Below are 15,143 nucleotides of genomic sequence, written 5' to 3' on the forward strand. Positions count from 1 at the left end.
ACCCTGGCTGTGCACTGAGATTAGCCTGCAGAGATTGTGTGGGGTTGAGAAAGAAAGGTAAGCTCCCTCCTGCTGCTGGTAAACACTGTTATTGTTCTCCATTCCCTGCTGAATGGCACAAATGCAATTCTGCAACGTTAATTACTGCAATAATGAAAGAAATGACATAAAATGACAAGGAATGTGCTAATTCAGTAAGACTCAAGTCATTGACATATTAGTCCCTTTATTGCTTGTTGTTACTTTCAGGCACGTACTCTTTTACTCATAAATACTGAGTGGATTCTGGGGACTTAGTATTTAAATAATAAATTAGTCAAACAAAGATTAATGTGAAAGAAGTGGTGCCCAATGCTCTTTTAGAAGCTGTCTGGTCAGTACCTGAACACAGAACATGTCTGATGAAGTATATGAAAAAAGGGCCTTAGCAATCCTTGCAGGACTTACAAACTGCTTCCATTCAAATGTCCAAAAATGAAGCCTTGCAAATGCTATTTATATGCTAACCAGGAAGGAAAAGGTGGCAAGTGAATAGGCTGCACCAAAATATTGCATTTTCCCCTTGCTTAGACTTCCCACAGTGGCATGAAGGAGATGAGCAATATTATTTTTTTTGTGAACGTCTTACATGTAGCTGCAGATGACAATGTGTGAATCTGTGTTTACACTGCTTGGAAACCACAGTCCTGTGAAACAGAGTGACAGGTCTCCTGTATCTGCAGCCCTGTACAGGCAATGGGGAGAGTGAGAAAGCTTGGGCACAGAATCAACCCTCTCTCAAGGTCTCGGAGAGAACTCAGTGGGAATATTTTCAACGCTTTTTTCTAAAAAGGACTACTGCACTTAGGTAACAGTCCTGTTTAAAACCCACTGCATATGTAAATTCCCTCATAGAAGCCAAGCATTACCTAACAATAATGCACAAAGAAAGAATTCTTTTAAAGAACTGAATAAGAAAGCAAGTCTTACATGCCACAATATGTATCTCTAAAATCACGAAAAACAGGACCACTGGGGATTGCTAACAGTTTCAGCTGCAACACTGAATAATCTAAGTAATCCTTTTTCTATTGAACCAAAAGGAAAAATGAAAAGACTTGCACTGAAATACAGTCATAAATTCCATCCATAAGACTTTTCCTGCAATTAAGTTACATTTACTGATCCACTACTCCCTTAAAAGGAGCATTAACACAAAGACTTCAATTATTCATGGTCAAACAAAGTTGATTCTGTTGCTACAGTCAAAGCGGCATTCTCTTTTACTGTGGTTATTTCTGTAGTATCTTCAAAAATGGCACATAGTCTGTGAAAACATGTAAGTTTTTGAGTAAAGGCTATTTCCATGATCAATCCTAACTTCTTACATTTAATACTTCTGCCATTTGCTCCTTTCATGAGGATGAAATTTGCTGGGAGTTTTTGTCCCCTTCATCCCTTAAAGAGTAAGCTGATTGAAATACACAATTTTTTTTAACCTAGTTCAAACGGCCTGAGAAAAAGAACACTTTTGCTCTCTAAAAAGAAAAACCAAGAAACACAGGTAATTAATTTAAGGAAAACTTATCAGTGAGGAAAGAAACCCAGGAACTCCACAAAATGAACTCGGGGAGACTGTGGTTCTTGTGCTGTCAGCAGAGGGCTTTAAAGAGCTGCAGAGGGGTTAACATCTCTGAAGAGCCGTACCTAGTTGCAGTGCTGAAGGCTTCTGCCGTACTCGCCACTCACAGTTCCACAATTCCAAGTGCTGTCCATTTCCGCTCCCGACGCCGTCCCCCGGGAGCTGGCACCCGCCGCTGCTGCCAATTGCTGCCCAGCTTCAGTCCGAAATACCCCCAGTGTAACTGCCTTAATTAAGCTGCGGAAGTATGCGCCTTAAAGGTCAAGAGTTCCCAATCAATCCTAGGAATTTAAGAAGGGGATAATATGGCCCAAAGACACTAAGCAAAACTTGATCTTCTAGAGATACTTGTTTCATTTTCAAAGGTCGAGAATGAATACAGATTCTTGATATTCTTTGGTATAAGAAAATACCAGGGATACATTTATTTGACTCAGTAAGAAATCTGGCATATGATCTATTAAATGTAATGTTAACAGGGAGAGAAATGCTTTCCTCAGTAGACCTCCCTAATAAGCAAAACCCTGAAGGATGACAGGATGCTACAGACTCAAATGCTGTGTATAAATCTGTTTTCATGTAAATGTGCTACGATTGATTGAGACACATACACATAATAACATAAATACTTCTTCAAAAGGTAGTAATTTGTTTCCACAATGTCATGCTCTCTGAGTCACTTCTTTCAAAGACATGGAAGTTAATGAATGCCTACCAGGAGTAAAAGAACTCTGTCTGATCATCTTGCAGATGTCAGAAGTTTAATAGACTTAAGTGTTCCTTTGTTTTTGCTGGAACTTGGTATCATAAAAAAGTGTAACCGAAACAGAAAATAACAGCTAATGTGTAAAATGTAGGAAATTGTATCCCAGTGATACTGACAAATTCTCAATTGATATCTGAATTCATAGATGTTCCTCTTTTAAAAGGTTTCATTGCTGTTTTGCACAGAAAGTCTTGAAGGGAATGAAGACTACAAATCAAAAAGGCATATTGTTTCTTTGCACAGGAAATATTTAGAAACTACAGTGCCAGTAAATTACGACCACAGGATTCAGCAGTAAGCCTTACAAGTTTAGATCGTTATTAAAAAAAGCAATTATGTTTTCAATTTTTTCCTCAAACAAGAGATTGCTTTGATGCACTACAGCTTCTCGGTTTCAGACAAGGGACAGAAAGTCGAGAAAGCAATTACAGTGTCAAAAAACCCCTAAAATCCTAACCTGTTCTAAAGCACTGTCTTTCCTGTTCAACCCATGTATTTACGAAACTTATCACTTAAGTAACACCTACTTAATGTACCAAGAAATGTAATAGCGGATGGAGATTTTTTTTGGCTTTGCTCCCTTTGGTTTGAATAAGAGGAACTGAAGATGATTATGTGGGTTGGGCACTTCAGTCACAAGTTGCTTACATGCATGACTACCCTCCAAAATTTCTCTTTACTTCATTATTTTTGACTCACACATCATTGACACAAGGCCTGTGACAATAGGAGACTGCAAAGACCATGAAGAATAATTTTGAAATAATTCATTTGACAGCTGTGTTTGTGGGAAAGAACATCAGTAAAAGTGCTGTACAGGTACTGCAACTGAGCCTTTTCATTACATGAAGAGCAAAAAGCTTCATTAATTTTTGATGTTGGGCAAGTCACGTTTGAATAGTTATATTTAAGTGACATTCTAGCTTTCTCATGAGAAACTTAGAAGGTCTCCTCCTAGATAATTAATTATAGCCTTGCAGCCTAATGAAGAATCACAGGAAAAACATAGTCTTCAACTAAAAAAAAAACAAACCCAACATATTGAGATTTACACAAAGTCCACATGTATTACAAGAATTTACCAACAGCATTGCATGTTATCAGTATATTCTAATAAATTACTTTTATTTTTGCCCATTTAAAGGTGGACCTTGTTAATTAGAAAAAAACTCCTAAAAACCACAACCCTTTCACAGATTAAGTAACTTTGTCATCTGAAGAACTGTTTAAATATCAATAAAATTTTGCCACAAAATCAGCCCAATTTTCTATCAGGCTTCTTAGAAAATCAGGCAGCCTGGAGGACACAGAAATCTATAATGCACAATTATTCTCTAAGAGTAAAAATATTCCTGTGTATTGCATTTCCATGGAAGAATTAAACAGAATTTTGCCTTTTGGATGGTACAAAGTAAATCAATGTCACTATCTGAAATAAGATTATTTAGGAATAATCACAGAGTAATTTAACTGGAATTCTGAAAATCAGTCATCTAGTCCATTTCAAAGTCAGGTCCAATGATACCAGTTTGCTCAGGAATCTGTTGGGTTCTGAACATCTCCAAGGATGAAGATTCCACCACCTCTCTAGGCAACCTGTTCTAGTACTGGATGATCGTCACAGTAAAAGCATTTCTCATAATAGCTAATTGAGTTTTCTAGTGCTCCATCTGGTGTCCATTGTCTCTTACACTATTGCTGTGCACCTCTGAGCTCACAGTCAGGCTCTGTTGTCTCCTGTTTGGTAGCTGGATAATACAAGCTCCTCCTGTAAGTCCTCTAATATTAAGACTGTACAAGTCCAGTTCTTTCCACCTCCCCTTCTATATCAGGTCTTTCAGCCCCTGACCATCTTGGTGCACCTCTGCTGGACTCACTCAAAGGCAATATGTCATTGCCTTTCTTGAACAAGCCCAAAACTGTTTGCATGACTCCAGATGTGACCTCCCATGTGCCAAAAAGAAGGGAAGGATCGCTTCCCTGCATCTGCTATCCTGTTGGTAATAACCACCCAGGATGTGGCTGGCTGGCACATTACTGACTCATATTCCATTTGTTGTCCATTGGGACCTTAAGGTCTGTTTATCTGTTTCTGTCAAGCTGCTTTGCAGCAGTATTGGTATACTGGGTTACTACATCCTGGATGTGGGGCTGCAATTGCTTTTGTTGAACTTCATACAGTTCTTGTTGACCCAATTTCCAGCCTGTTGATATTCTCTGAGACCTTTCCTTCCAGTGTATAGACTATTCCCTCAAATCTGGTATTGCCTGCGAACTTGTCAAGAGATGACACCATTCAAGCAGGACATGGCTTTGTTGATCATGTTTTGTTCAGGTGGGTGTGTCAGCCACCTTACAGTCTGTATCTCACCAATTTGTCTATAAAGATACCACAGGAAAACAAATTAAAAATACTTAAGATTCCAACCAGTATCTTGCTTAATAGCTCACAGTCCTTCTAGATAATACAATTTATTAATTGTTCATTGATAACAGACAAACAGAATAGTATGGCATGTTCAGTTATGGACTGAATCATATAAATTATCTATTACAATCTACAAAATATGTATCTGCATATGGCAGCTGTTTCATAAGAGATAAAAGTTAAGGATCCTAATCACATAAAAATATATGTTAGATAAAACCTAGACTTCAGGAAACCAGTTACTCAGAAATTACTCTACTGAAGATTTGTCAGCCCAAAAGTTTGTGTGGTTTTTTTTCCCCAGTGAACAGCAGTTAGTCTAATAAAAGATTATCACCTCTGTCTATGCACTTGGCCTCCTTCACTCACAGAATGATAATTTTAAACCTGTGATATGAAATGCCAACATTTTTACCTTGGTCTCTCAAAACATGAAAAGGAAAAATAAAAAAGGAAACTGAAGTTTTCCTGGAACAGAGAAATTATTACAGTGCTTCAACTGTTTGGAAAATGAAAAAAAGTCTATCTGGGAATCATAAGCTTGATATAGTTCAGTGTTATATAGTCAACAATTATTGTTCATGTTCGGGTTAGAAAAAATAATCAATTTAAGAGATGTCAAGGAAAAAGGTGCTAAGAAGAAGGTCTCTTAAATGAAATCTGAGCAATGGTTTCAGTATGCAGTACTGAAATGTAGACATATACATAGAAATGTACCACATGCAATCAAGAATGCTTTGAAAACGTAGAGAACTTTTGTATAAGAATAGATGGTGGAGTAGAATAAAGAAGCAGAATATGTTCTTGGACTTTGGGTCTTATTTTCTTACAATTAAATATGGTAAGTTCCCCATTTCCACATTACACACTCAGTCCTTACCCATCATGGTTCTATTTTTATTATTACATTGATGTAACTACACTACTGTCTAGCCCATTAAGTATCCGTGCTGATAATTAAGATACATTTTATTGCTTCTTTAAAGTATTTTTAATGCCTGTTTGGTTATACAAATATCATCTAGTGATAAACTACAAATCAAGGCCAGTAATAATTTTTTTCCCAGGTGACATGAATTTCTTTCATAGAAAGTACAATATAATTTGATACTAATGCATGAATATTTTGAAAATTTCCATTAGCCAGAATAGTTGCAAGGAATGTGGCATGAAACACAGGGTCCAGGAAAAAACAATATAAAAAGGATGAAACATAAATTAATTTGATCACTCTCAATAACACATCCTTTAACTACCCAGATTATAATGTGTACAATACACTAGTGTTTATTTATCTTTTAAAATTCAAACAAATGTTAGTAAAATTATTGCATGCATCATTTTCACACATTTTATTCACATGACAGATCTAGAAATTATTTCATGAAGCACAAGATTATCCAACAGTTAAAAAAGAAACAGTTAAAACCAAAAGGGGTTTTAACTAAATATAAAATGGGTATCATTATGGTGAAAATAACTTTAACTAAAACCTCCCCAAAAGATTATTTTGAATAATTTTAGAAAAATGCTATGGTGATGTTTTCTTCTGCAGTTTTTTGTACCATTCAGGTGGCTCTTTATTTGTCTGTAAAAGAAAGAACATTTAGTTGTGAGACAGTGAACAGATGAAAAATATGCAATCTATACAATTTGAATAATCTACACAAGCCTGCCTCCTTCCTATGTAGTTCACAGTTGAGTTCTTTCCTTACATGCAAATATCAAAACCAAGACTACGCATTTAAAGTTACTATTACAACACACCAGTATTAAAACCTCCCTATTTCCAGGTTATAAAAATCAGATTATATGGTGAAAACAAAATAGTTAAAAAAAAACCTGTCAAAATGAAAACTAGCATCAACTGTGCTATAAATGGGTTTCATTTGAAATAACATCATTTGTGTTTTCCAGCTGAGAAAGGAATGGATCTTGGAAAAGAGATCTTAGGTGTGCCAAAACTGACCAACACTTATGGAAAAATACAGTTATTAAAAAAATTTAATTGAAAATAAAAGAATACAATAGTTTTCTAACTCTGTAGAAGGTATTTTAATTGCAGAGAATTATCTCTGAGCAACTTATCTTTGCCTTCATAATCCTATGGGTTACTGCTACACAGTCAGGATTGCATGTGACAAATTAAGTGGTGGTTTGAATAAAATAAAATAGCTTAAATTTTAATAGAAATAAAACTAATCAAGTGGAGGTGGAACAAGGTAAGGACTATTCTGCTTCCAGGGTTGGGCATAATCTCTTGAGTTAGTGAGCACTATTGTCCCTAAACTTGTTTCTTTCTAGTTCTCTTTTCTGACTGCTCCCTATTCATTCTTCAAGACTTAAAAAGCATACAATTTAAAAATCTGCTTTATTCATTTTGAAGATTCCAGTTACAAAACCAAATCTGCTTTATCAACAAAAAAAAAATCTGCAAGCTTTTAAAATTCTAGAAATTGGCCTAAACTGGCAGGATTTTCACAGGACTACTCTTTTTTTTTTTTCCTATCTAAGAAGAAAAAACTGTGCCATCTGCCCATTTTCAGTTCCCTACTCCAAAATTTGCAAAGGCTAGAGTTTTTCAAAGAGAATTTGGTTACAATGTCTTAATGTAAATGCAGTTTTTCTGGATTCCTACACAGTTTCTATATCCCTAAGTAATACAGATGCACCAAAACCCCAGATCATCTACACAAACTATTTGCTTATGTTTTGGATCACTGAATTGTTCAATCAAAAACAAAGTTTGAGCACTATGGTTTAGCACTACCAGAAGGGCTGTGAATGAAACAGCACTGGATAAGCCTGTGTTTAGTCTAATAAAGCAATTCAAGCAAAATTTGAACTTAAAATTTGATTCTTAAAATTCCCCAATGTCCTTACATCATGTTCCAGAGATGCTACCATTTTCTACTTTCTGTGTTATAAATTCAGTATGTGGTGTGCTACACTACAAACCTCTTATGGTTTAAGACACTGTATGTTAAAGTCTCCACCAGGAAAAAAAAGAAAAAAAGACTAAAGAAGAAAAAATTGATTTCTCTTTGGACCAAATCAGCACATATGTTATGCAGTGTGGATACACCCAGTCAGAGAAACCTCAAAGAAAGGTAGCATCATGAAGTTTGTAAATAAGAGTCATGATTTGTTTTGTGATTCAGTATTGCAACTTGGCTGTCTTGAATACACACAGTCATAGTCAGAAACTTCTAAACCATTTTCATGAAGCTGATAACAGAGGCACTAAATCTAAGTGGGCCACTTCAAATATTGAAATCCAAGCTTTTAGTTTCTGAAGGAATAAAACAGGCTTTCGTGTAGTAACAGAAGTGATATGAATACTGGTGGTCTATTTTTAATATATATTTAGATACATACACACATGCACATTAATATACATCAATTAAAGTATGCAGAAATACACCTATTTCCTCACTCCTACTTCTCAATATAGATATGCACAAAGTCCACTTATACACAATCATGGTAGATTTAAATTAGTATACATGGTCTGTGAATCCTCACAACTATTAAAATCTTGCTAGCCACTCAGTATTGTAATACAAATAAAACAATGGTATTTTTTTTAAAAAAAGACCCAGTCTGCTGTGAAGTTAAGATTTTCCAAGTAAACAAATGGCTAAAAAACATCACAAACTCTAATTCTTCTCCTCAACATTGACTGTCTCCATAAAGAGCTGAATTAATTATGTATCTCCCTGAAGGATGAATCCACATTTTTCAAGAAGTGAGGAGAACCGTAACAAGTTCTGGCACTTACTCTTATCATAGTACTTACAAATAACGTTGGCTTAGGTGTAAATATATTTTCTTCTTCATGTTCTGGCAGCAGTTTTACCAAAGGGTTTGATCTTCTTCCAGTTGCCCTTTTTACATCAGTATGAGTCTGAGGTAGATTTTGTTCATAGCGTTTACCATGTAGAGTAATGATAATTTGCTTCATTGTAGCTAGTTCCTATAAAACCACAAAAGAACAATGCTAAGTTAATCACTTAAATTACATTTGAACTAAAAATATTTATTTGTTAATAATGAATTTATATTCACCAAACATGGGTCGGTAAATGTAAAAAAAAATACATACTTGCTATAATTAATAACATTACTACTTAAACTCTAGCAAAGTAAGAAAATAAAATAGGCACAGAGGATTTATATAACTCAAATTTTGTCTTGATTAAAGGCTGTAAAAGAGAACCTTTACTGTGCAGTAAGAAGAACATTTTCTTTTTTAACTTAGATTTACATTCCATTTAAAAGAATTCTTTTACATTTATTTTTTCAGGCTGAGGGAGTGTACAAATCTAATTGGAATGAGTGAGACAACTTGTACTTTAGAACACTAGGTCTTGAACAGAAATTTTATAAATACGTTACTAGAAATATTTCTTTATATCCAGATTAGAAAAGAAAAACCAATGAAGAACCTTTAGAGCATGTACAGCAAAAAGAGGATCAGAATGGAAAAGAAGTTTTGTGAAAAATGAAAGTTTCAGTGTGGAAAAAGGAAAGAGAAAATATAGAAATGCAGCCTTTGTTGATATCCTAGTTATTTGTTTTGAAAACAATTTGAATTAAAAATGTAATCTTTCCTTAATATGTGGCTGAACAAAACAGATTACTCAAAATGTACAGTAGAGTGAGAAAGGAAAAACCATAGCATTTTCTGACATTAACTGGACATCTTCTTTTGTCATCTTTCACCACACCTACCTCCTAGCATTCCCCCTCCACCCCATGTAATAGGTATGATGACTATAAAATAAGTTATAGAATCTAAAGTTTTAGTTATTATTGTTACTATTAGTAGTATTATTTAGAGCATTCATTACAGCAGAATTAGAAAAGCAAGGTCAGTAGAAAAGCCTTTCAATGTAAATTTAAGACAGTTTTACATGCTTTAAAAAATTAATATTTTTTGTTTGCTTGCTTTTTACAAATGGTGTTGTCTTCAATAAGCAACACTGTTACTGTATTAGCCTTATATGTAATCAACATTCCATCTCATCTTTCAATCAGAAAAGAGTAATTTGTCTTTATAGCTGAATGACAAATATTTATTAAATCTTACCTATGTAATGCTTGCTGGAAAATTATATTGATGCATATTCTATTTTCACTGAATTATTAGTATTGAGTTAAAAAAACCCTCAGCCATTTAAAATACTCCTTCCATACATATACCTTCTCTCTGTCCACTGCTTCCTTTAATACAAGAAACAAAGTCAAAAGAAACATGCTGAAGCCTTTAAATTGAACACTAACTCAGTTACATGAATGGAAGTTACACTCCACAGACCAGCTTTGTTGAGTGTACAAATTGTTCTTGTATCTCAGTCATTTAATATTAACTATTTGCATAATTCAGCCATGTGTGGTGGCATGTTGAAACAGCATGACTGCAGAGCAGCTGTTTAAAAGGACTGCATAGCTGATGCCAACATGTTTTTCAAAGTTGTAAACTCTGCAAAGATGTTGCCAAAGCAACACATAGACAGAATTTCTTGATGAAAATAACTCAAGCAAGTATACAGCAAATAAATACACCATCACAGGAGATTAAATTGTACATAAACAATGTTTTGACATTAGCAAATGGTGTTCCTATACTTAAACTGTGTTATTCTGTGGACCAAACAGTTGCACGTTTGAACAAGGCAAAACCCAAAAACTGTCACACAGATTTATTTCAGAAACAGAATTGAAACTTGTATGTGTAGGGTCAAATTCTCTTGTGTCAATATCCACTTGGCAGTTTAAAGTCTTCTCTACTTAATAGAATCTGTCCTGTACTTGACAGCACTGTCTGTTTTCAGACTTGGAATAGGCTCTGGAGAGTCAGCTCTCACACAAGCTTCCCTTGTGACAGGAGGATTCTCTAATGTGAAGCTATAGGAAGGAATGACAGGGAGTGGGGGATTAACAATTATTCCACAATGAAGAAGCTATTTTGACATCACAGCCAAATTTATCATGAAGATTTAGATAAGGATGCCTTAATATTTGTTCTGAACCTCTCCACGTTTAGCAAGAAAGACCTTAAGAAACATGACAAAATAAATACCACAAGAAACACTGAATCCAATAGAATTACTGGTATGTGTACAGCTAAACATGGAAAGTAAATTACCCCAACATATTTACAAGAGATTTGCTGTTTTCAGGAACGGAAATACTGAATACAAAGCTCTGTCTTGAACTGCAGTAATTTTAACCAACTTTGTAGATTTTCCTGCTTCTGAACAGTCTTAATTCTTCACTTTTAACTTCCAAACAAACAGTCATGAGTACCTGCTACTGCTGGCATGCTACCTTGATTCTATGAGTATTATTTTCCAATCCTAAAATCCAGCAAGTTGGTCTAGACAGGTAGCAAGGAAAAAGCAGCTCTGGAGATTGTACTTAGCAGAAATATGTGAACTTGTTCCAGTGAGAAAAAGATCTTATGAAAGAAGGGGAAAATAGGTAGAGGCTTCAAAGGAAGTGGGAAGAATCTTTGGTGGAGAAGGACATATATTAGTTTCAGAATAAGCTAAGCAGAGGAAGATGTGAAGAGAAATGGATGATTAAAATTCTTCTATTTTTTACTGTGTCAAGTTCATGCTTCTGTGTCCAGGAAGAGCTGTGCAAATTGTTTACTTACAATATTCCCTTCAGTTACTCCGTGCACTGTAGAAAACAGTGTTGCTAAAGCTCTGCATTTCCCAATTTCTCTGGGGAAGTATTTGGTCTTTGCCATGCTGGCTCCTGGGCATATAAGCTGTGCTGTGCAACGTGTGTCACTGTGTTGAGGCTTCCAGGTCTGAGGGCTTTGGCTTTGGAAAGCCAGACAGCAATCCTTCTTGGGAGGATTATAAGTACCAACACCTCTGAGTGGATTCACCCAGCTCCTCCCCGGGCTGGCTTTACACCTTTGGTCTCACTGTCACAAACTACAGGAACACAAGCACCCACTCACCACTTATGCAACATTCTGTGGGGACGTGGCAGTATGGAAAACAATGCAGTTGGCAAAAAAAGGTGGGTTAAGATGACACAAGGAAAAAAGTAACCTATGCAGCTGGCACAAAAACAGTGCTTATATACAATTAGTGTCACCCATACAAACAAGTTTCAGGACTATATTATTAAATATTTTGAAAGTCTGTCCACAGCTAACCCGATTAATTTTTGTTAAGGATGTTGCTCTGTGTACCAGCACAAGTCCCAAAAATCCAAGTAATGAGCTATATGGCACATTAAGTGGGATTTCACTCAAATTTAGAACACCTAAGCTGACGTATCTAAACATCAGTATCTAACCATGAGCTAAGAATCTAATATTCCATTAGGTACAATGTAGCTTAGAAAGTAACTCCATTCAGAAGTGGGACACTATTGGTGTTTCAACATTAGCCTTGCTGATTAGGCTGCTGTTAACTATAAAGCACAGAAAGACACCTCACCACAGACACCTTCATTTTGATACCTAAATTTAGTCATGATAAGCTGAATCCATTTCTCAGCTCACTCTCCTTATCATTTTCACTTTTTTCATGCTTCCACTTTGCCTAAAACAACTTTCATCCTGAATAGCCAGTGTGCAATCATAATTCTCCTTGCACAAAGATCTGAAGTATCAAATTATTCTCTTAAAAAGAACTGTGTTTTTTGAACAAGTTTTCACACCACAGATTATCTACTCAGTATTTCCAAAACATTATCTACTCGCTTTTCCTAAACATACCAAGATTCACACTTTAGGACAATCTAAAACCCTGTATCCCATTTACAGATATTAATTAATATTTAATAATGATTACTTGAACTATAAAAGAATATTTGAAAATTCTGCATACCTAACCAGAAAGGAGCTGGAATTCAAAGCAAGTAATTAGAATGAATGGACTGAGAACACTGGGAATGATGTAGTAGGAGGTGAAGTAAGGTAACATGTATTGCATTGTAAATAGTATCAGGAGAAACTACTTGCTTATTTCCATTTATTTTTGGTAAGTTATGTCCAACAACCTTAGTTAAAAATAGCATAAGCAATTTTGTGTGCCAATATACAAGCAGAGAAGGAGATCTAAATGTTCTACTCAATGATCTCAGAATCTTTTCCAACTTTAATGTTTCTATGACTCTTTATTTTGAAAAATATACAGACAAAGGATAGACAGCAGTCTTTTCCACAGGGTCCATTAATTAAAATGTTTTCTGGTTTGGCATATTTCTCAAATTCTACCTTGCTAATTTATTAGGCTAAATGCTGGTGTTGTGGAACTAACTGAAAACCATCAAGCTTTAAAATAGTGTTTAAGGAACCAAACCAAAAAGTGCAAGTAATTTTTAAAAGGTAAAGTAAAAAAGAGTATTACCTGCTCATATTACTCATACTTCAGAAAATTCAGAGACTTTTAAATTATTTTTGAACTTACAGTAAAAAATAAGCTGTAGTTTATTTAAAATAGATTTGACCTGTTATGGATAATTGAAATAGTACCTATTAGTTTTGTATAACAGATCAGAAGATCAGTTTTGGAATACAAAGGATAAAATTTGATTCCTTCAACTAGCAATGCAACTAGAAGATAAGCAAATGCAAGTACAAGGCATGCAGCCATATGAAATATAAATGTATTTTGAGTTACAGATACTATAAAGGGAATTCTATTAACATTGATTTTGACTTCCTTGACACACGCTCAAACATACACATACAAAATGTGTATGTGTCTTCCTAATTCAAAATTGATAGAATATAAGTATTATAACAAAATCATGACTTGCATTGTCAAAGCAAAATGAAAAAGAACTGTCTTATGTGGGAAATGACTGTGGCATAAAAAAGCGGTCTTTCATCATGTAAAACTTAAGATTAAGTATGTAAGAGAAATGCCTACATTAAGCCTACATTGTAATCAAGTATAGTATCAAGATAGTAATTTCATTTTTTTGAGTGAATTGTCAATAGTATAAATTTTTTTTCTTTCTGTCTCTGTCAGGTAACTATAATCAAAGGAAGAAAAAATCTGTGCACTCAAAAGCTTGCAGTAGCACTTAGCATTACATATGTGTATATCTAGTTATAGTAAGTATGTAAAATTATATAAGCACTTAATGAGACATATCTATACATCATGCTGTGGAAGTAGATGCAAAATAACAGTCTCAAGAAAAAGTAACTGGCTAACAGGAATCAATCACATATATGTAAATTCTTAGGTTATTATGGGAAGTCGTGCACCTCAAATAATCTGTACAATGATCCTGAAAAGAAGCTTTACATAGATCAAACCAAACAGCTGGAACTCCTCAGTAGGAAGAGATATATACACCTATGTAGTCTCATGATAGCTCATTCTAATGGTAAATTTAATGGCTTTTTTATAGCACTAAAATCATAGAAGAAGCCAGTGGGTGTAAAGCAGTAAAGCTCACATTTACTGTACTCAGGCAAATGTTCTTTAAAGCAAAAGCAACCCGGATAATTGTATGTCCAGTTAACTGAACCTTTATCATTCCACTTTTAGCTCTGCATATAGAATTTAGGAATTCTACATGCAATTTACAACTGCATATATTCATGAATTTACAAATGCAAACTTCACCTTAGATTGCAACTCCATTTTGAAACAGAGAACTTGTATTGTGCAAGATGAAAAAAGATGCCTGCCCTAGAAAATGTATCAGGTTCTGGCAGAACCACTGAATTTTGATGACTGACAAGTGTTCCCATAGAAGAACACAGCATAAAAGAATAGCGCAGAAAACCAATTTCACTGTTAAAATTAGAAAAAGCAGAAAGGATAAAACTAGAGTTCTCCTCCCTCAGGGATGCTGATCAAAAGTTATGGTCTCTCAAAATTTTTGAGTCAAGCACTAACGTGATGATTTTAGATGTGTATTCTCACTCCCAATCTGTAAGTCTCGTGTAGTGTGAGAGCAAAGCATGTATGGTCAGGACCTCCTTGGAAAGCTGGTATTTTTCACTTTAACTGCCATATGGTTCCCATGTGGTTAAACTATAACTCAAAATAAAATATGTATCCAGTCTGGAGTTTAACTGTACATCCCCAATGTATGGAAGGGATTGAACAAAAAACTGTTTCACAAAAAGACTTTTGGTGCACCACAACTTGAGTCCAGAGACTGGACTCTTCCACTATGTGGAGGCCAAATAGTAGCTATGAATGTAGCAGCCTGGTGACTACCATGGCTGCATTAACTTCTAAAATAACATTAACAATAAAAACTATAAATATATTAGAAAATACAACTGGGATGAAAAACATGTTCATGGCAAGTCAGTGCAATCTATCTTC

General features: G+C 35.0%; 1 protein-coding gene across 1 annotated transcript in view; it reads right to left on the reverse strand.

The window, feature by feature from the left end:
* Positions 1-6,076: 6,076 nt before the first annotated feature.
* The window catches only part of PIBF1 (progesterone immunomodulatory binding factor 1), a 102,636-nt gene continuing 93,569 nt past the window's right edge, over positions 6,077-15,143 (reverse strand). Inside the window, exons 16-17 of the mRNA XM_079313488.1 lie at positions 8,615-8,791; positions 6,077-6,403 (exon numbers count right to left, since the gene is read on the reverse strand). Of these exons, the coding sequence (XP_079169614.1) occupies positions 6,347-6,403; positions 8,615-8,791 (234 nt within the window). The 3' untranslated portion in view covers positions 6,077-6,346. The remainder of the gene's footprint in view (positions 6,404-8,614; positions 8,792-15,143) is intronic.

Source organism: Erithacus rubecula (genome assembly GCF_903797595.1).
Source record: "Erithacus rubecula genome assembly, chromosome: 1".
In the NCBI taxonomy this organism is placed as follows: domain Eukaryota; kingdom Metazoa; phylum Chordata; class Aves; order Passeriformes; family Muscicapidae; genus Erithacus; species Erithacus rubecula.